The 20,068-nt window shown below is 48.9% G+C and overlaps 1 protein-coding gene across 3 annotated transcripts in view; it reads left to right on the forward strand.

Annotated features, from left to right (window-relative positions):
* Nucleotides 1-20,068, forward strand: part of FMN1 (formin 1) — a 453,758-nt gene that overhangs the window by 251,025 nt on the left and 182,665 nt on the right. For all 3 annotated transcript variants that reach the window (XM_069208999.1, XM_069208997.1, XM_069208998.1), the window contains one exon: nucleotides 15,731-15,848. In XM_069208999.1, the coding sequence (XP_069065100.1) occupies nucleotides 15,731-15,848 (118 nt within the window). The remainder of the gene's footprint in view (nucleotides 1-15,730; nucleotides 15,849-20,068) is intronic.

Genomic DNA, 20,068 nt, shown 5'->3' on the forward strand with positions numbered 1-20,068 from the left:
TGCCAAACAGAAGGCATGTCCTTGCTTCAGTGCGCTGTTGGAGGCAGTATGCAGTGCAGTAACAGGAGAGAATGTAGGTATTGGTCGGATGGCAGTGGCTGCTGGTAAAATTCTAAAGTGGCGCAACCAGCCATAGAGAACTGAACAGAGTGAGACCAACTCTTCTTTGGCAAATTGAAGATGTTCTTTCCAAAAGAGAAAAAATAAAATAAAGCAGAGGTGAAGCTTGTTGCATTGGACACAATATTTCCCAAAAGAAGTTGGCTGAAAAGCTCTAGGTTAAACAGACAATTTTGAAAGTGCACTCCTAAACATGCTAGAGTTCAAAATGTGGCCTCGGAAATGTGTTTTTTATTTTTTTATTTTTTTTAAGTAGAATATTTGGGCACATCTGTTCAATAAGATAATTGTACGTTAAATAATTTTCTATATTCAGGGCGAAGACTCTGTCCTCACTTCTGCCAACACCCATCACCCATACGGCGCTTCCTGTCCTAAAATCTTCCTCTCTGATGTTTTCAAATTTTAGAGGGGTTTGGCGCAGGACATGTTTAATAAACCTCTGGCCCTTAATAATCGGGATAGTTAAACCCACAGTTCCTTACTGCGCAAAATACTAAAAGGGGCGCGCAACCGAATGACAGGCAGGTATTGTGGGGGGAAAAAAAACTTTAAAACTTTAACTTTTACGTGGACTGTATGTTAAAGAGGTGAGAGCCAGGACTGCCCTTAATCGGGTGACGTGATGGAGTGGGTCCCTGGGACTCATGCAAAAAGTGATGCTCCTCTGTCTGGAGAAGAATTATAAGAATGAAATATTGACCTATCAGTTAAAAGGAAATCCTCTTCCACTGTGAACATTGGAGTTCTTTGTAACTGACCAGGAACATGACCATTGAGACCCAAGTACTCCAACCCTGAATATGCAGAGAAACATACATTTGATGTACTGCTGCAGTGAGTGAATTGTGTCGAAGCAGCAGGTGCTGCGACTGCGCCAAGTCCTACATTAGTAGTACAGGTCTGGACCTGACACGACCACCAGGCTCGTAAGCACTCGCTCCGTGTGATTGAGTGTGGTACCCGCAGGATAAGTAACAAGAAAGCGATTGCTTTTCTCCATTCCTCTCCATGCACAGTGCCGTCGCTGGTCCTGGGCAGAGCGGAAAAGCATTGCCATTGCATCACCTTTAAAGAAACATGACCATTCACTGTGTGGCATTAAAATTAAACCACACATTTAGTTATCTCGCCCCCAAGCTGCCTTGGAAGCCCAGGCCTGCGGGACAGGCCAGCCTGCACAGCACCAATCCAGGCTTATTCTCATGCTTTTTATACTTGAACCTGAATGAGAACAATGCAAGCATTGGCTGGGGCAAGTGAACCCAGCGCTCCAAAGGAGCCCGGTGGCTGTGCATGTTTCCGTTAGCTCCTAACAGAGTGTGTGTTCGAGGCCTGAAGTGCGCATGTCTGGTTTGCGTAGTCGGAGACCTGCCCAACTCAACATGCGCACTGGACTTCAGCCAGCGCTGCCATTGCCAATCACCAGGATTGGTTCCTCCCTGCCTTATTACACTCCCTCTACACCGACTACGAAATGGAGCAGTAAGGGGCCCAGTCCTTGAACACCGACAGGAACTGCACTTTTAAATTATGCACCTCACTGTGGGAGGAAAAACCAAGTGGAGGAGCTGCCCCTGCACCACGTTCGAGCAAAACATGGCCAATCAAAATGAGGCTTCCCAGCAATGCTGCACAGAGATTAGCCCTGTTTTGTTACCCCAGCCTACTATTCACACGGTGTATGCGCAGGGCTGCAGTTTACCAGCTGTTCCAGCTAGAACAAATCAGTGGCTTCGGGCTTGGATGGTCTGTAGGAGTGGCAGCTATGCGCTCCATCCTAGGTTGGGGTCCCTGGTCTGTGCGCGTGTACGCTCCGCCTATCACACAAGCGCATGCAAGTTCCTGAGCAGTCAAGGAGAAGGGTGAGAGCCTCCTCCATTTCATCATGGAAATGTGTTCTGGTGGTCACGTGATTGCTGCCTTCAGTTATTGATTGCATTTTTATATCGCTTTTTCTCACTGACGAGACACCGATGCACAGTTGATAGGATGGGACACCCACTCTGACTGAGTAACTTGGGCAAAGCCTTCTCGCCAAACACTCAATGTGCAGGTGCCAACAGCCTAACTCAATCTGCAATGAAGCCGAGCGGTTTAAATAAATGAGTACTGACTTGGTGCAGCCATGTCGCTGTTTTATTTTAATAGCTGCCACCTCTGCTCCGCCTCCTTAGCTCCTGTCATTCATTCTTCCATACTGATGTTTCTGCATGCTCTCTATCTCCCTGAAAATGTAAGCAGGCATAGAATATCTGCAGGTCATATCCAAGATTGCAAAAATCTGCAGGGAGTTTGAAGAATGTCCAGAATCTGTGAATAACTAAGAACTCATGTTTTTCTATAGAAAAATAGTTTTGCCTTTTGCAGCTGTTCATAGAAAGCTTGTTCCAAGTACTGACTGCATTGACTCAAAGGAACATGCTACAGGCAGTAAGGTTTCTGTGATATCAAGGTGCAGTGGAGGTTAAGCTCTGCTCCTCCGATCTGGAAACCACCAGATACATTATGTTTAGAAACCAAACAGGACCCCAAACAACGGCTGAGACGTGGGGTCTTGCACGTCAGACAAGCAGCCGCTAGTTAAACGTGCCAGGGGAAGCCATTGCAGATATCTGCCCGAGAGTAGGGTTGATGTGACCAGCTCTGCACCAGAATGGTCAGTGGTAGATCTTTGAGCACATTGTTTCTGAGTCGGTCAGTAAAACTAGCTCTGAACTTGACTTTTTGGCAAAAATTCATAGGAGGTACAAAAGTCTAGGTGGGACGATTGGAAAAACTGGAAAATGCGGCAGCGAATTGTAGAAGTGCCCATCGTAGGACCAGCAGAGCCGTATTCATGAGTGATTTTTAGGATATTTAGAAACTATTTGTAGAACCTTCCCTTCGCATCCCTTGTTTGTAAGATCCTGTTATGTTGATATCCTCAGCACGTTGGTTGTATGTGAAGCCTCAAGCTTGATTTGAAGATTTAAACAGAATCTCCAATGACCTCTCCAAGGTAACTTGAGACGGCAAAAAGGCAAAATTTATAGATGCACTGATTGCTTACCCTGTGAATAGCATTCAATAAACAATAACTTAGTGGACCAATAAGCTTCAACATCTTTCTCCAACCTAAGAAGGCACCTTGATGATCTTAAATTGTGGACAACTTCCTGTATACTGGAGTATCATCCACGATCTAGTGCACGGAGACTCAGCTCCTCTGGTTGCCCACTGGCTCCATGATCAGACCAAACATTAAGAAGTTGGTACTGAATCTAAACACCCTGAAGGGCATGAGGAATGGGGCAGACCAATCCTTACCATCGAAACAGTGGCAAGAAAAAAGTATCTCTAGCCCAGGACCTTATGGACAAACGCTGGCCATGGACAGTGACATCAAAGGCGCTCATGAGAGTCAATGGAATGAAGAGATCGAAGTGCACCCCAAAGGCACAGGGTACACGTCACGGGAAAACCTAAGGCTGAGAACTGAATTGGAAGAGGCCAGCAAAATCTGGATCAAGGCGCAGTTGGACCGCAGCAGGGCCACCAGTTGGTCCATGAGCTCGGTCATTTTATGTCACAGGGACGCAAAGAGAAAGTGAGAGGTTAGAAGCAGCATCACTGTCCCCCAGTGCACCAGTAGCAGCACATTGTGTATTTCACAGATGACTTGTTGGTTTTCATGTCAAGAATTTGAAAGTTTGTAGGGGACGAGAGGGAAGAGTGTTCTGTTGCTTATAAAGTAACGTTTAAGAACATCATCATTCCGGGGCAACAATCCGCTCCTAATGTGTCCCGCGTAACTGGTCGATATTCCATAAGTGCTCTGTATGTTGCACATGTTGGCATCAGGCCTGTGCTCAGTTCCCCGGTAGACTTGTGTGGAGCAGCCTTCACCAGCCCCAGGAATGCACAGCCCTTTCCGTGTTCACCATCTAAGCACCCGCTCAGCATAGCACTTGGACCAGTCAGATGGTGATCTGCCCTTAACGAGTCTAAGTACGATGAAAGCTAATAAAATAACTGTAAGTGTGGCCCTTTTGGTGCCCGATCGCCGTTTCCAAGTACCCTGGAGCAGCAGCTAAGTTGTTCTGTGGACCTCTTTTTATGTTTGTACATGGTATTTCCATAGTGCCGACCTAGCCAAAAGGCAGTGAAGCGCACATGGTCGAAGACACACTCTTTGCCTGAAGAGCTGAGATGCACTGAGGATCTGTCTCGCTTCAAAGAAACTGCAACATCCATCTTTATGTACTTTATTTTGGCAATAACCCTGCTGTCCTTTCCATCTCATGTTCTCTCAAGCCTTACCTTCCCTAGCTTCCCTCTGTTACTGTTCTCTAGTCACTTAACCATTCTGATTTCCTATCCATTCTCTTTAATCCCTCCTCGCTTGCATCGTCTTCTGTCCTCCTCCATGGCTTCCTTCCCTTCCTCCGGTTTCATCTCACTCTTATCTTTCCGTCTTGATACTTCTAGATTTTCTCTGCTAAGACCCTGGCCTCACCTCCTTCTCATTGTGTTTCACTAGGTGACTATTCATTTATTTGTTAATGGATTAAGTGTCCCACTTGCTGTTCTCTGGACAGCGGACTGGCACTTTCCTCATAGAACTACACTTTATAAAAATGCAAAATAAATACATATTACCATTAATTTGCCATTGCATATATGATTTCTTACTACAGTAGTGGAAATAACTCCGTGAGTTCACTGCTCGGTGCCATCCTCTGTGCAGGACCCCCAGGTCCCCAGTCCATGTTGTGGCAAGGACCTCTGTGCCCTTATCCCTTCCAAGGGCGTGAAAATAAAAGGTTAACAACCATTGTACACGTTTTTCAATTTAAAGTGCTTTGGGTAGGGAGGCTGAAATAACAAATACTAATTTTGTTGGCAATTCCATCTCTCTGATATGATGCGTAAAATCTAGGGATAAAGGTTGACTGTGACCTGCAGAGGAAACGCCCAGTGTGTTTGATGTGTAAACCTCACAGCCTCCCCTGATGTAGGAATGTTACCACAGAGCCCGCGAGGGCACAATCTGAGGGTGTGGTGCCCATGTTTTCACGGGTACAGTCACCTTCATGCATCAGATGTCAGCAGAGAGGGCGAACCAGTGTTGTGATACAAGAGGGCATGACGTGTCCTTTGCTGTTTAACATCCTTTGGAAGGCTCTGGTCGTGAACAGATGCGTCGGTGTTGTTACAGACCGAAGGACTTATGAAATCCCTCTCCCACCATGAGTAGTGTGTTCGACCCTTCTGATAACTCTCCTGACTTGTCTCACAAGTCTCATCGACTTGTCTTTGGCGCCATGGTGTACGCCGTGGTCCCTCCCCCGACATGCTGCCCTCCACCCTCGGCAGAGACGCCCCTCCGAGGTGACTGCTCGCATGAATCACAGACCTCAGGATCCTTGCCAGGTCCCAGGGCCCAGGGGGGTGCGGCGGGTTTGCAGTGGGGTTTCCAGAGTGTGTAACGTGGCACGCACACGTGGGGTCTCACAGGCGCAGGAAACGCCAGTATGTGCCCAGGGTTTCCATGGGATGACGGTGGCACCGCACTGAGGCGCATAGTTTCTGTTTTTAAAGTAAATTTGTGATGTTTTAGTGCCCCTGATAGACTGTCAGCTGTGACAAAGAAAGACGTTAACACTATGAGACAGACGGCAAATCTTACTTTCGATTAAAAACTTTCGATAACAATTCATAACTTAAAATAAAAACACAGCGCACCGCCTGAAACCATGACATGCCAAACAAAATGAAAAAGTAAAAGAACAGATGCAAGAAAGGAGGTTGGCGTAAAGCTGCTGGTCCTGGTTTAGCCCCTGGCAGGCAGCCCACCAGCTCCAGCTTGGAGCAAGTCCTTACCTCTGCTTTGCTGTTGGAGGACCGGCTGCTGCATTTAAAGATGCCTCGTTGGCAGGGCGGAGCTGACTGCAGCCCACGAGGCTACATGTCTTGTGGACTTCTGATACCGAATCTCTAGGCCCTAGTGGGTGGTCTTCTAGGGTCTGCTGAGGGTGACGCGGACAACTGCTGCGAGGGTGCCTTCCTCGGTGCTAGGTGTGCAGACAGCTCCACCAGAAGGACCTGCACCAGCCATCTTCTCCCCGTCCTCTTGGTGAACAAAGAAGGTACGAGTCCAAGCAGAGAGCCTTCAGCAGTCCTGTGTCACGACACCAGTGGAGTGTTTCACCAGCAGCGTGGGTTGCGCCAAGAACTAGGAGTCCAAGCGGACGGCAGGGAAAGGCCTGAATTGTTTGTGCCGTGGCTTCAACGGGGCCTGGAGACACCCAAGATGGTGCCCCAGGGCACACAAGGTCGGTGGAGGCAGCTGCAGAAGGTGAGCACCTTACCCTTGGTGGGGGCATCAGCCTGAGATCACAAGGTGCGGTCGGCTTCTGTGCCGCCTGACTGGTGCCCAGCTCTAAACCCACCTCAATGGGGGAAATATCATAGATTATTGATCCACTGCGATTACCAGTCTTTGTTGATGCCACGTTGGAAGCCCCTTAGGGCATGTTATAGTGACAATTTGGTGGTCTATTCAATGGGAGTGACCATGGCCACACATAGGAAGCAGAAAGGATTTATTTGAGCCACCCAGAAGTGCCTGTAGGAAGGCCAGATTGAAGGATGAGTGACTGACTCCTAGAGAATGGGCTCTTATGTGTTCCGTTAATTCCCTGAGGTCAAACCTGCCCAGGAAAAAAGGAACATGGACGTAGTATCAGGAATCCAAGCGGTAGAAGGGAAATTGGAGGCCTTCGCAGACAAAGTGCACCGTGTATCGCGTGAACAAGGGAAGATTGAGCCACGGTTGACTGCCAACGATGCCACTGTGCAGCTTCTTGCATCCTTTAAAGGGAATCTTGAAACTTTGTGTGCATATAGAAGATGAGACCACGTCTATGGAGAGGACCCCTTCTCCGAGCCCTGGTAGCTGCTTCAGCAATATCTCCTTTAGTGATGCTATCTGTTATGGCAAAGGTAGTGGCGAGGCGGTTGTGTTTGGAAAACACCTTGAATGGTCAGATTCTGCAATCCTTATAGTGATTTCCTTCCGGAGTTAACTGACCAAACTCGGACGTGGATGGCTTAGTTTCGGTCACCTTAGATATTGTTGCAGGGATGGTTGGAGTTCTGTGAGCGGCGGTCAAACAAAAAGTGGTGCAAATGGAGATCATCACACTTCTGATTTTCTGCCCTGAATTTTGACACTTGAAAGGAGGTAGTTACTGGGGATATGCAGAATTTGCTTAATTTGTTTTTGCGTTGTTACGTGAAATTTCTGAAAAATTGCAAGGAATTGAGCTTAATTACGCAAACTGCAAATCTCATTTTGATCTGTATTTTAGTGTGAAAAGCGCCCATGCATCAATTTTTGATGCAAGAGCACATTTTGCGCTAACAAAATAGCGATTAAAAACACAATTGCCGCAAACAGCAGTTGCTCACGCTCTTGTAGTTTGCGTTGTTCTTGTGCTATAACTCTGCCTCGAACAGCGGCCTAGTTACATGATGTGGCATCATCACACAATTTCGGGAATTTTGCATAACCATCATGACACAAAGTTCTAAAAAACAAATTATGCCAGCATAATTTATCTTTTATCTGGGCTCGTGAAATTAGTGACTTTTGAGAAGATTTGAGGCATCAGTGATTTTACCTGTGTATTTGAGGTTGTCCTATAAGGGAATCAACACATCTTTTCGCAGGTGGCTTCCATCAGGACTTTCCTGGATTCCGGTCTTAAACACTGGACAATACCTCTTCGGAGGACTTTTTTGTCTCGCTCCCTCGGGTTCTGGAGGTTTTGGTAGTGGGCCGAGGTTCCCCTGTAAAAGGCAGGATATAGAGTTCTCATGAAAGGCTCACTGACCTCTCTGTAGGAGTTTAGATAGCTTCTATAGGTTTGTCTCTCTGCTTCCTTCCTTCCCTCCTCTGTAGGGTCTCTGATTCCTGGTGTTTTATGAGTAGGTTGTGTTCATGGTGAGTTTAATGAACCAAAAACTCTTGTTTTATTTGCCTTTCTGATGGATAGCACCTAATATGGGTGTTTGAGTCATATTTTCTTCTTTCGGCCTACAGACATGTTTCTTTCATAAACAGATTAAAACCTGAAACTCTCGCCATGTTGGCGTGGCCCACTTGGCATTCTTGTGTTTGCAGATTGCAGGCCACATTTTGAGTGTATTATCTCTTGTGTACATTTCCATTTATTAGGTATGGTTGTTGGAGCTATGCCACATATAATGTCCAGTATTTCACCTTTGTTTTCTGATCAGGACTGGTTTCCTTGTATTGGTAGTGGGAGCATAAATGTAATTTATAAGGTGCATATATTGTGTACTGTTCTTCAGCTGCAAGGCAGAGTTTATGATCATCTGTAGAGCAGTGTTGCTTATGGGATTCCTAGTTGGGCTTCAGGAATCAACATGTTGAAATTATGTGCAACATGTATATTAAAAGCACTTAAAAAATGCAAGAATTATTAGGTTTGTCAGTTGAAGATGTCAAATTGCAACTTTTTCTGCCCATTGTGTAGCGCGTCTCGTGCAGTAGTGAGGTCTTGCACCGCTGTAGCGCTGTCTGAATTTGTTGCAAGCTGCAGTGAGCATGCGCAGTCCTAATGCATGTGCAGTGTCTTCCTCGTCCTTGCAAGTTGAGCCTTTCATTCCTGATTGGGAGAGTGTGTGTGAAGCACAACCTCGAGGTTGAGGTGGGTGCTCGGAACATGTTTCATTCACGCTTTAATATTTACCGCCTTGGCAGGTGAGGTGTATGGTGGTCGCATTGTGATTGTAGCTGGTCCGTTGAGTCCCTCCGTGGCAAGTGCCAGGAGCTCCAACGAGGGTGATGGCTGTTGCTTAAAACCTGAGTAGTTCAGGTATATCTGACGTCCTGTGTTTGATAGAAGGTGAAACGAGGGAGTGGCAAATTGACAGGCGACAGCCTTCGTCCTTAGGATCATTAGGAGTGATAAGCAACCTTCTCTCCGTGCAAAGTTCCACATTCCCAGGCACTTGGATGCAGAAATTAGATGGAAAAAAAGGTGGAAAAGTGGTGTATTTGATGCTCGCCTTATATCGTAGTGGCTTATTTCTGCATCTATTGGAAATGAGCCAATCTCTTGACATGGTTTTATTTTAGATTAAACTGTTAAGTAGTTTGTGTTAAATCCCTAGCATTCTGTGGGTAATGTGGCCTCCGTGGCATCAAATCCTACCAGTAGCGTGATGGAAGCAAATTCATTTTCATAATTATTTGTATTATTCGATAAAAGAATGAACATGCTTTTGAAAAGTATGAAATGCGCTTCTCCAAGCTTTGCAGTCAGTCAGTTAGTTATTCGCAAATGTAGTAAATGATCCCCTTTAGGATTAACAAAACCAATCTGGGTGGCCCTCAAACAGACTTTTCACTATACCGAGTTAAAACTAGATATAACTGCACTGTTTTTAACGTGACACAAACATTGTTGGAGCCGTGCCTGGGATTTTACTCTTAAGAACTGATGCACGGGAAAGAACCCTCAAACTTCTCAAATCTTCCTTTTGTCCATGTACCATAGTAGAACATAACTCTCAGTCGTTGGTGAATGATGGATGCTACAGGCCTTCTGCTCCAGCGTTGTTGACTTTGAGGTTCTCCCTGTGTCATGTAGAACATCATGTCCTCAGTGGGCACAATGTTCTAATAGTGCTGTGGACCTCTCTCCCAAGGTCCAGGCACTCTGCTAGGCTTGCTGCTACTTCAGCGTGTATCTTGGAGATAGACCTCAGCAGATATAAAGTAATCCCTCAGTACCGCCTTAAACAGTCATTGGTCAACCCATTCCAGTCCAGACTTTTCCAAACAAAAGCTGTTTTGACTGTCTCCAACTGTGCTTTCCTAACAGATATGTACCTCAACTGATTAAAAACAAATTTGTCTTTCTGCAACATATTATTCTCCATAACATGGTGTTTGATTCATTGCAAATTCAAAAACCCAGGTCATCTTTATCTGAAATGTGCCCAACTGGCCAATGCCCTCCTCCAGCGGTAGCCGAGTTCCCCTCTAGTTAGGATCTTAATATTCACAGTGATTTATTTATTTATATATTATTATTTTTTTTTAATGGTTGACTGACCTCAGTTGTCTGTCATGTTTTGTTTTTGGAGGTTTGTTTTTGCTCTGCGGCTTACCGCTGTATTAGCACTGCCGGAAGTGATTGACAAATAGTCTTTGTTGCTATAAAATTGGGTAGTCGCAGATGTTTTCAGTCAGATGGAAACCGGTGTTGCGCTTAGCTTTTTTTTCGCATTGAGCACGTGCTGTATATGTCTCCTTTCAGCTTTGTTTTTTACTCTTTCTTCTAGCCCTGAAGATCTGTCCTTAAGACCTACACTCTGTTGTTCAATTTACACAATTAACACCATCCATTTCCAAAGGAAAATATCACCTTGTTGGCATATCTAAAACAAAGTAGAAAAAACCCAAGATTCCAAAATTTCGCCAATTAACTCTTATGTGCATAATATAACTGTGAACAATATCAGGTAATTGGTTACTAAAGTTGTGTATTATAATTGTGTATTATTAAACACCACGGATTCCATCGTTGAAAGGGGGCATTTCATCCAAAAATTCTAATTTAGCTAGGATTGCTGCTGTTCGTTCAAAGACTTTCTGCTTCCAACAAGACCACCACCTTTTAACACCTGTGCATGTATGAAGGACACACACGTGAATTTATACTGAAATGTGAACAGAACATGTCCTTAGGCCAAGTATTAGCCAAAAATACACCGTTTGTGGTTGTCTCTGGCTGCTGAGCGTGGGTGCTATACGGAAGCCTTGGCTGCCCACCGTCATGCTCTCAAGAATCCCATCGACTGCTCTGCGAGTCTGACCCTTAATTCTTGAATCTCCACCTCCTGAGAAATACCTGGCTCAAAGGCTTCACCTAAGTAATACTCCCACTTTACCTGAGTATCGGAAAGAATAATAACCCGTTGAGTCAGCGAAGACCCTCTAGAATTTGTGAGTTGTGATCCAAGTTGTCATTCCTCCTTTCTCACTGCAAGGGATATAAATTCCACCCATTGTTGGTCGCTCAGCAGGTTCTGGAGTGGCGCTACTAGGCTGCAGATGCCAACTCCAAGATCTTGAACCACACATATCGCTGCTGTGGCAATGCACGGGCACTGCAGTGGTGCTTTGCATATTTTAAAATTTAAATTTATCATGGCAGGACACACTTCCCACCTCTGAGGATTGGGAGAGTGGTTTCCCAACTAATCCTCTGAACTTTTTTAATTCACCTCTCTTAAAATTCCTCTTACAATTTTTTTTTCTTCCATAAGAAGTTAAATAATGACTTATTATACGTATACTCTTTTGAATATCCTCGGCATTTAAATTTAAATATCTTCATCGTGTGTCCAAAACCATTCAGCATTTGCTGCAGTTTGTCTTCGTTATTCAACCTCAGGATGTGGTCCATACGGCGGGAGCAGTGGTATGACTGCCGATTTGCCAAATCGAGAGTCCTCATATTAGGGTAAAGTTGATTCACCCAGTATTGGGATCTGAAGTTGTAGTCTAGGTTCTTGTGCATCAGTAACAATTGTAATAACAAAAAAGTATTTTTTGGAGGCTGCCTTTTAGAGGGAATTTTAAGGACTGTTCCGAACTGTGCATGTTTCTCGTGGTTTACGTGGGTCCTCTACTGTAGTTAATAACTAGGGCATTTAGTATCTCTAGATCTCTACCAACTTCCTGAGCCCTGGGGCTGGTAACCCATTTGTTGGTGAATGAATGAATCACCTTTAAATACATGTCTGCTTTAAAGGCAACCTATTTCTGTTTTTAGGTCGAGCGCAGGCGCTTTGACCTGTTGTTGGTATTGTTGGCTTTTTGCCACACCCATCACTTTCACTCGTTCCTGGGCTTATCTTTCAAAAATCACTTGATGTCATTGGTAAATCCTTTGTTTGTCCCGCCTTGGGGCAGTTTTGTTACCGCCTTGCAGACTTCCCCTGTTACATGGATAATTGCACGATTGCCTATCTACTTCAACGTGGGCAAACTATCTCTTTTGTCTCTCCCCTTTGTACTGCATGGCGGCCATGGCGCTCACAGCTCGAACAGGCTAACCAGCGTGAACTGGATCAGCGGTATTGGTGCAGTGGTCACATTGTTCACAGTTACCTAATCAGAGTAACTTCTTGTGACTCTCCCCTTAAAACATTTGAAATTGGTAAATGTTTCATCTAAAACAGAAATCCTCAAAGCAGGGGCTCTCCTGGCACAGCGGGAGAGCCAATACTACAATATTCACTGCATTTAGGAAAACTCAACCCATAATGCTTTGCAAGAATGCTTTTTCACAACATTTTTGCCCATAACGCAGCCTGTGGTGGTCCTAGTACAATGGGACCACCACCAAAACATCTAGCATGGCATGCTCTTTCTATCTAGGTCATCTTTGGGTCCCACATTAGGTTAGTGGGGACCCACAAATGATAAGCCCCACCTCCGTTCAGTTTTTTTTTTTTTTTCATGGCTGAAACGTTCGTTATCCAGCTGGGAACAGCTTTTGTTTTAAGGTCCTTGTTTGTAATATCCTTGCTATGGGTCCGTTACCCCTGAAAATATATAATGCACTATGCCCTCTAGCAGCTACATATACGTACTCTGCATTATTAATTGTCATTTTCTTTTTGTGTGGTTATGCCCTCTAGGGGCCAACTATATAGGTACGTGATCATGTTTCGTACAAATGCTATTTTCATTGTGGTGTCCTTTAGGGGTTGTTCTAAGCATCACAGTCATATCAACGTACTAAAGTATTTGTGGCACGGAAACTTGCCCCATAATACTTTGCTGGGCATTACTTTTACCAAACATTTTCACTCAGAACTCAGGCTGTGGTGGTCAAAGGAAAATGGGACCACCTTCAAAACATTGACCACAATGTGCCCTTTCTGGCTACATCATCTCTGTGTCCCCACACTATGTTAGTGGGGACTCCAGAATAGTAACCCCTCCCACCATTCAAAGGTCTTTTAAGCTTTCTCGTGGCTATAACTTTTTTTTTTTATATCTAGGAAAGATTTTGTTTTAAGGCCTTGTTCGTAATACCATTGCAGTAGGCCTTCAAGCCCTAAACACGCCCTCTATATGGTTACGCTGCATTACTTTCTCCTGTTTTTTTTAATGGGTTTTTATGCCCTCTAGGGGCTAACAATATAGTTACATGACCATGTCTCTTACAAATGATATTTTTGTTAAGGTGTTTTGAGCATAGCACTGGATGCTAAAAGTCTATATCTTATAAAGGTTTAAATGCTAATTGTATATGTTTTAATAATCTCTCCTTATTAGAATTATGACCATAATTCAAGCCAATTTAACATCCTTAGTACACTATAATTGTTTGAACACTCTTAATATGTTTGGGTGACCCTTCTAGCTTATTACTCCTCTGTGGCTGTCTTGTGTCTCTTTTTGGGAATTGTGTTAGCCAGCCAGCAACTCTGATTGGGGGCTGGTGAAAGTGGTATTCTATTGGAATTAGCATGGCAGAATTAAATTAGGATGCTAAATGACAACCATTTCATTTTTTACTTAAGATAGAGGAAGAATGTAAATGGAAGTGCTTTAGTTAATTGCAGGGCCACTGGAATTATATGGCAGGAAAAGATGACATTATGAGGCAGGGTTGACCAATTTATGTGGCAAGAAAAGTACAGTTATGAATTTACATGCTAATAGTTCTATCTCAAGCAAATTTGAGACCCATTGCATTGCAAATGCTTGTTGTACGGAAAGTTGGTGACTGCTTGGTAACTGGAGTACATGTTCCAAACGAGCAATTCTATGGTCTTGATCACCTTTCTTTGAGGCTTTCTACTGAGTAGTGGCCTGTTTGGAGTCTACTTGAAGGTATTTCCCCCCCCCCCCAATGGCCAGCAGAGAGGGCATTGTGGGCAGGTTGAGCCAAACTGAGGATGGGAACACTGTTCCTTAATGTGCAAGAAGGAGGTATGATTTCAGTTTTTTAGAGGTTTCAGTTTAAATCATGTTTTTCACTCTCCCGGTTCACATTTTCTTTGTGAGATTTTTATAATATATTTCAGTCATGGCTTACTATTCTTCTGCTTAAGTATAACATTTATTTTGTTATTTATCTATTTGTTTTATTGTTTAATTTCAGTAGGTCAGATTAATAGTTTGAGGCATTCCGAGTATCAGTTGCACATCATTGCACACCTAGGAATGCACACCTTCATAAAATGTATTGAAACCACAGAATAATCTCGAAAAGGCCACTTAAAGGATGGTAGGCCTTAAGTGAGTTCTACTTTTAGATTGCAACCAACTTGAGAAACATTCAAATCACTGTCCACCCAGCTGCCAAGTAGCCTCGTGTCATGTGTAACAACTTTAGCATAGCTATGTGGACATTTGTAATATGATGACGAAATCATATAAACATGTTGATGTAATTGTATCAAACAGTGTAATTTTGAAGTAGTGTGTGTGTGTGTGTATATATATATATTTATATATATATATATATATATATATATTTATACATTTTAAATATAGGAAGGCAGGAATTTTTACTTTCCAACTTTCTCCAAGATCAGTTTCGTACCCTGTATGATTTGGCACATGCTCTCACAGTTTTCCTCCCGCCTTCTTTGTGATCTCTTGCAGTTCAGCTGGAGAAATATATTTTTGCATTTCTCCCATTGAACAACATATTTTTTTAATGGCAAATATTTTCATAAAAATATTTTTTTCTGTTTTCTATGTTGATTTTTTTATTTTTTTTTATTTTTTATTTAATTGTTTACTATCTTCATTTTGTGCTTTTGTCCCATAATGCAAAGTGCTTTCTTGTTATAGACATGAAGTTGGCTAGAGTTGCCACGCAAAACATGGGGTCACTTGGCAGCTTTGTGACCTGGAAGCAAAACGCTCTTTGACCCTGTACCAAACCGTTGGGCCCCCAAGCCCCTGACTTTGTTTTGCTGTGGCTCTGATATCCTTAAGGTTTGCTTACAAAATTTGTTGGCAATTAATCTCTTTATTGAGATCGCCAAGTAGGTGTGACGCACCTGCAGTGACAGGTCATGCTGGATCGTGGACATCCTGCATCTCACCCTAAAGGGAATGAAGATGCTTCAGTGTCCTACAAATGCTAGCTTTAAACAGACCCCTTTATACCGTGACCGTAAAGAATCCGGTATTTTATAATGGGCTGGTTCACCTCCAGCATGTTTTCATAGACCCTTGCTAAAGCATAATGGGAAGTGTAGTCCCGTGACTGCACATGATTAGCCTTCATGGCCTGGACCCTCTGGACACCATGCCCCTGACTGACAACTTCAGGACAAGCGTAGGGTAGATGTGGTCCCGTGAGCAGGTTGTGGAATCCCAACCTTCCCACTTGACCATACTGTGTGATTCTGGGCAGATCACTTGTGATTTAATTACTTTGTTAAAACTGATTGCCCCCAAACAATCAATCAATGCTATTTAAATATCTAGACGTATCCTCTTATGTGCTTTCTTTAGTTTTATTTCTTATATTTATGTATTTGTTTGTTTTAGCCCGAGCACAGCCCCTCGGACCCAGAAGACAGGACCCCCGGCAAATTACAGGCTGTCTGGCCTCCACCGAGGCCCACTTTGGAAGAAGAGAAGGTGGGACTGAAATACACAGAGGCAGGTGAGAAATTCTGCAGCTCCAGCCTCTTAAGTGCTCACAGAAAATGTATTGCATGTCAGTAACTGATCCATCAGCACTCCTAATCAGTACCGAGCTTGTAGTTCGTTTGTTTTTCACAGGCCGAATGATTGTCGTGGGCAGAGAAATAGAAACTCCCTTAAATATTCCAGTTATCTAAATGCACTGATAATTCAAAATCATACACCAGCAGCGCTGTGTGTGTGGATGGATACCTTTTGGCAGAAAAACATGGACGATTTCAAAACTCTGCAGTTTTCATTATCCCGAGCCACAGTCTTATATTAATATTAATAATAATAATGGCACAAACTGGATATTGTGAAACTCGCCACGGTAGAAGACTGTCATGCTGATATAACACTGTAAACACAATTCCCACAAACACGTGCAAGAAGAGACCTTGATGTCTTTGTTCCTTGTCTTTGACTCCATCACTTGCCTATGCCGCCGGGCTTCTAAGCACTGCTTGCTCTAGTCTCTCACATCCTTTGCTCAGTCCTTATTTACCGCACATACTCTGATCTTCCTTCAGCACACTGTGTTCTGTCCCTGCACATCCACACCTGGTGCTCCTGGTCCCCTGTGCACTCTGTTCTGTCTTTGCAACCTTGTGTATTGTGTTCGCTTACGTTATTGGTTTTACACATTTTCTCTTCATACTCTTTTCCTTCCTCACAATTGTTTTTCAGTCTTTTTCCGCCCAGTTTTCCTTTTGCATTTCATGCACTGCTTTCTATCTATCCCATAGAGCGCCTTTCTCCCCTCTACGCTCTTTCTCCCATGTCACTCTGCGCTGTTTCCAGCCTGTTCGCTGTTCCCGGCCCTGTGCCTGTTCGCTGTTCCCGGCCCTGTGCCTGTTCGCTGTTCCCGGCCCTGTGCCTGTTCGCTGTTTCCTGTTCGCTGTTTCCGCCCTGTGCCTGTTCGCTGTTTCCGCCCTGTGCCTGTTCGCTGTTTCCGCCCTGTGCCTGTTCGCTGTTTCCGCCATGTGCCTGTTTGCTGTTTGTGCCCCGTGCTTCTGCGCTGTTTGCGCCCCGTGCCTCTGCGCTGTTTGCGCCCCGTGCCTCTGCGCTGTTTGCGCCCCGTGCCTCTGCGCTGTTTGCGCCCCGTGCCTCTGCGCTGTTTGCGCCCCGTGCCTCTGCGCTGTTTGCGCCCCGTGCCTCTGCGCTGTGTGCGCCCCGTGCCTCTGCGCTGTTTGCGCCCCGTGCCTCTGCGCTGTTTGCGCCCCGTGCCTCTGCGCTGTTTGCACCCCGTGCCTCTGCGCTGTGGCCGCCTCGTGCCTCTGTGCTGTTTCTGCCCCGTGCCTCTGCGCCTCTGCGCTGTGTCCGCCCCGTGGCTCTGTGCTGTGTCCGCCCCGTGGCTCGGCGCTGTGTCCGCCCCGTGGCTCGGCGCTGTGTCCGCCCCGTGGCTCGGCGCTGTGTCCGCCCCGTGGCTCGGCGCTGTGTCCGCCCCGTGGCTCGGCGCTGTGTCCGCCCCGTGGCTCGGCGCTGTGTCCGCCCCGTGGCTCGGCGCTGTGTCCGCCCCGTGGCTCGGCGCTGTGTCCGCCCCGTGCCTCGGCGCTGTGTCCGCCCCGTGCCTCGGCGCTGTGTCCGCCCCGTGCCTCGGCGCTGTGTCCGCCCCGTGCCTCGGCGCTGTGTCCGCCCCGTGCCTCGGCGCTGTGTCCGCCCCGTGCCTCGGCGCTGTGTCCGCCCCGTGCCTCGGCGCTGTGTCCGCCCCGTGCCTCGGCGCTGTGTCCGCCCCGTGCCTCTGCGCTGTTTGTGACCCGTGCCTCTGCGCCTCTGCGCTGTGTCCGCCCCGTGCCTCGGCGCTGTGTCCGCCCCGTGCCTCTGCGCTGTTTGCGCCCCGTGCCTCTGCGCTGTTTGCACCCCGTGCCTCTGCGCTGTGGCCGCCTCGTGCCTCTGTGCTGTTTCTGCCCCGTGCCTCTGCGCCTCTGCGCTGTGTCCGCCCCGTGGCTCTGTGCTGTGTCCGCCCCGTGGCTCGGCGCTGTGTCCGCCCCGTGGCTCGGCGCTGTGTCCGCCCCGTGGCTCGGCGCTGTGTCCGCCCCGTGGCTCGGCGCTGTGTCCGCCCCGTGCCTCGGCGCTGTGTCCGCCCCGTGCCTCGGCGCTGTGTCCGCCCCGTGCCTCGGCGCTGTGTCCGCCCCGTGCCTCGGCGCTGTGTCCGCCCCGTGCCTCGGCGCTGTGTCCGCCCCGTGCCTCGGCGCTGTGTCCGCCCCGTGCCTCGGCGCTGTGTCCGCCTCGTGCCTCTGCGCTGAGTCCGCCTCGTGCCTCTGCGCTGAGTCCGCCTCGTGCCTCTGCGCTGAGTCCGCCTCTCGTGCCTCTGCGCTGAGTCCGCCTCTCGTGCCTCTGCGCTGAGTCCGCCTCTCGTGCCTCTGCGCTGAGTCCGCCTCTCGTGCCTCTGCGCTGAGTCCGCCTCTCGTGCCTCTGCGCTGAGTCCGCCTCTCGTGCCTCTGCGCTGAGTCCGCCTCTCGTGCCTCTGCGCTGAGTCCGCCTCGTGCCTCTGCGCTGAGTCCGCCTCGTGCCTCTGCGCTGAGTCCGCCTCGTGCCTCTGCGCTGAGTCCGCCTCGTGCCTCTGCGCTGAGTCCGCCTCGTGCCTCTGCGCTGAGTCCGCCTCGTGCCTCTGCGCTGAGTCCGCCTCGTGCCTCTGCGCTGAGTCCGCCTCGTGCCTCTGCGCTGAGTCCGCCTCGTGCCTCTGCGCTGAGTCCGCCTCGTGCCTCTGCGCTGAGTCCGCCTCGTGCCTCTGCGCTGAGTCCGCCTCGTGCCTCTGCGCTGTTTCTGCCCCGCGCCTCTGCGCCTCGATGCTGTGTCCGCCCCGTGGCTCGGCGCTGTGTCCGCCCCGTGGCTCGGCGCTGTGTCTGCCCCGTGGCTCGGCGCTGTGTCTGCCCCGTGGCTCGGCGCTGTGTCCGCCTCGTGCCTCTGCACTGTGTCCGCCTCGTGCCTCTGCACTGTGTCCGCCTCGTGCCTCGGCGCTGTTTCTGCCCCGTGCCTCGGCGCTGTGTCCGCCCCGTGCCTCTGCGCCTCGCGCTGTGTCTGCCCCGTGCCTCTGCGCCTCGCGCTGTGTCCGCCCCGTGCCTCGGCGCTGTTTGTGCCCCGTGCCTCTGCGCTGTTTGCACCCCGTGCCTCTGCGCTGTGGCCGCCTCGTGCCTCTGTGCTGTTTCTGCCCCGTGCCTCTGCGCCTCGATGCTGTGTCCGCCCCGTGGCTCGGCGCTGTGTCTGCCCCGTGGCTCGGCGCTGTGTCTGCCCCGTGGCTCGGCGCTGTGTCTGCCCCGTGGCTCGGCGCTGTGTCCGCCTCGTGCCTCTGCGCTGTTTGCACCCCGCGCCACTGCGCTGTGTCCGCCCCGTGCCTCTGCGCTGTTTCTGCCCCGCGCCTCTGCGCCTCGATGCTGTGTCCGCCCCGTGGCTCGGCGCTGTGTCCGCCCCGTGGCTCGGCGCTGTGTCTGCCCCGTGGCTCGGCGCTGTGTCTGCCCCGTGGCTCGGCGCTGTGTCCGCCTCGTGCCTCTGCACTGTGTCCGCCTCGTGCCTCTGCACTGTGTCCGCCTCGTGCCTCGGCGCTGTTTCTGCCCCGTGCCTCGGCGCTGTGTCCGCCCCGTGCCTCTGCGCCTCGCGCTGTGTCTGCCCCGTGCCTCTGCGCCTCGCGCTGTGTCCGCCCCGTGCCTCGGCGCTGTGTCCGCCCCGTGCCTCGGCGCTGTGTCCGCCCCGTGCCTCGGCGCTGTGTCCGCCCCGTGCCTCGGCGCTGTGTCCGCCCCGTGCCTCGGCGCTGTGTCCGCCCCGTGCCTCGGCGCTGTGTCCGCCCCGTGCCTCGGCGCGGTTTGTGCCCCGTGCCTCTGCACTGTTTGTGCCCCGTGCCTCTGCGCTGTTTGTGCTCCGTGCCTCTGCGCTGAGTCTGCGCTGTGGCTCTGCGCTGAGTCCGCCCCGTGCCTCTGCGCTGAGTCCGCCCCGTGCCTCTGCGCTGAGTCCGCCCCGTGCCTCTGCGCTGAGTCCGCCCCGTGCCTCTGCGCTGAGTCCGCCCCGTGCCTCTGCGCTGAGTCCGCCCCGTGCCTCTGCGCTGAGTCCGCCCCGTGCCTCTGCGCTGAGTCCGCCCCGTGCCTCTGCGCTGTGTCCGCCCCGTGCCTCTGCGCTGTGTCCGCCCCGTGCCTCTGCGCTGTGTCCGCCCCGTGCCTCTGCGCTGTGTCCGCCCCGTGCCTCTGCGCTGTGTCCGCCCCGTGC

The sequence above is a fragment of the Pleurodeles waltl genome, chromosome 9, assembly GCF_031143425.1.
Source record: "Pleurodeles waltl isolate 20211129_DDA chromosome 9, aPleWal1.hap1.20221129, whole genome shotgun sequence".
Taxonomy (NCBI): Eukaryota; Metazoa; Chordata; class Amphibia; order Caudata; family Salamandridae; genus Pleurodeles; species Pleurodeles waltl.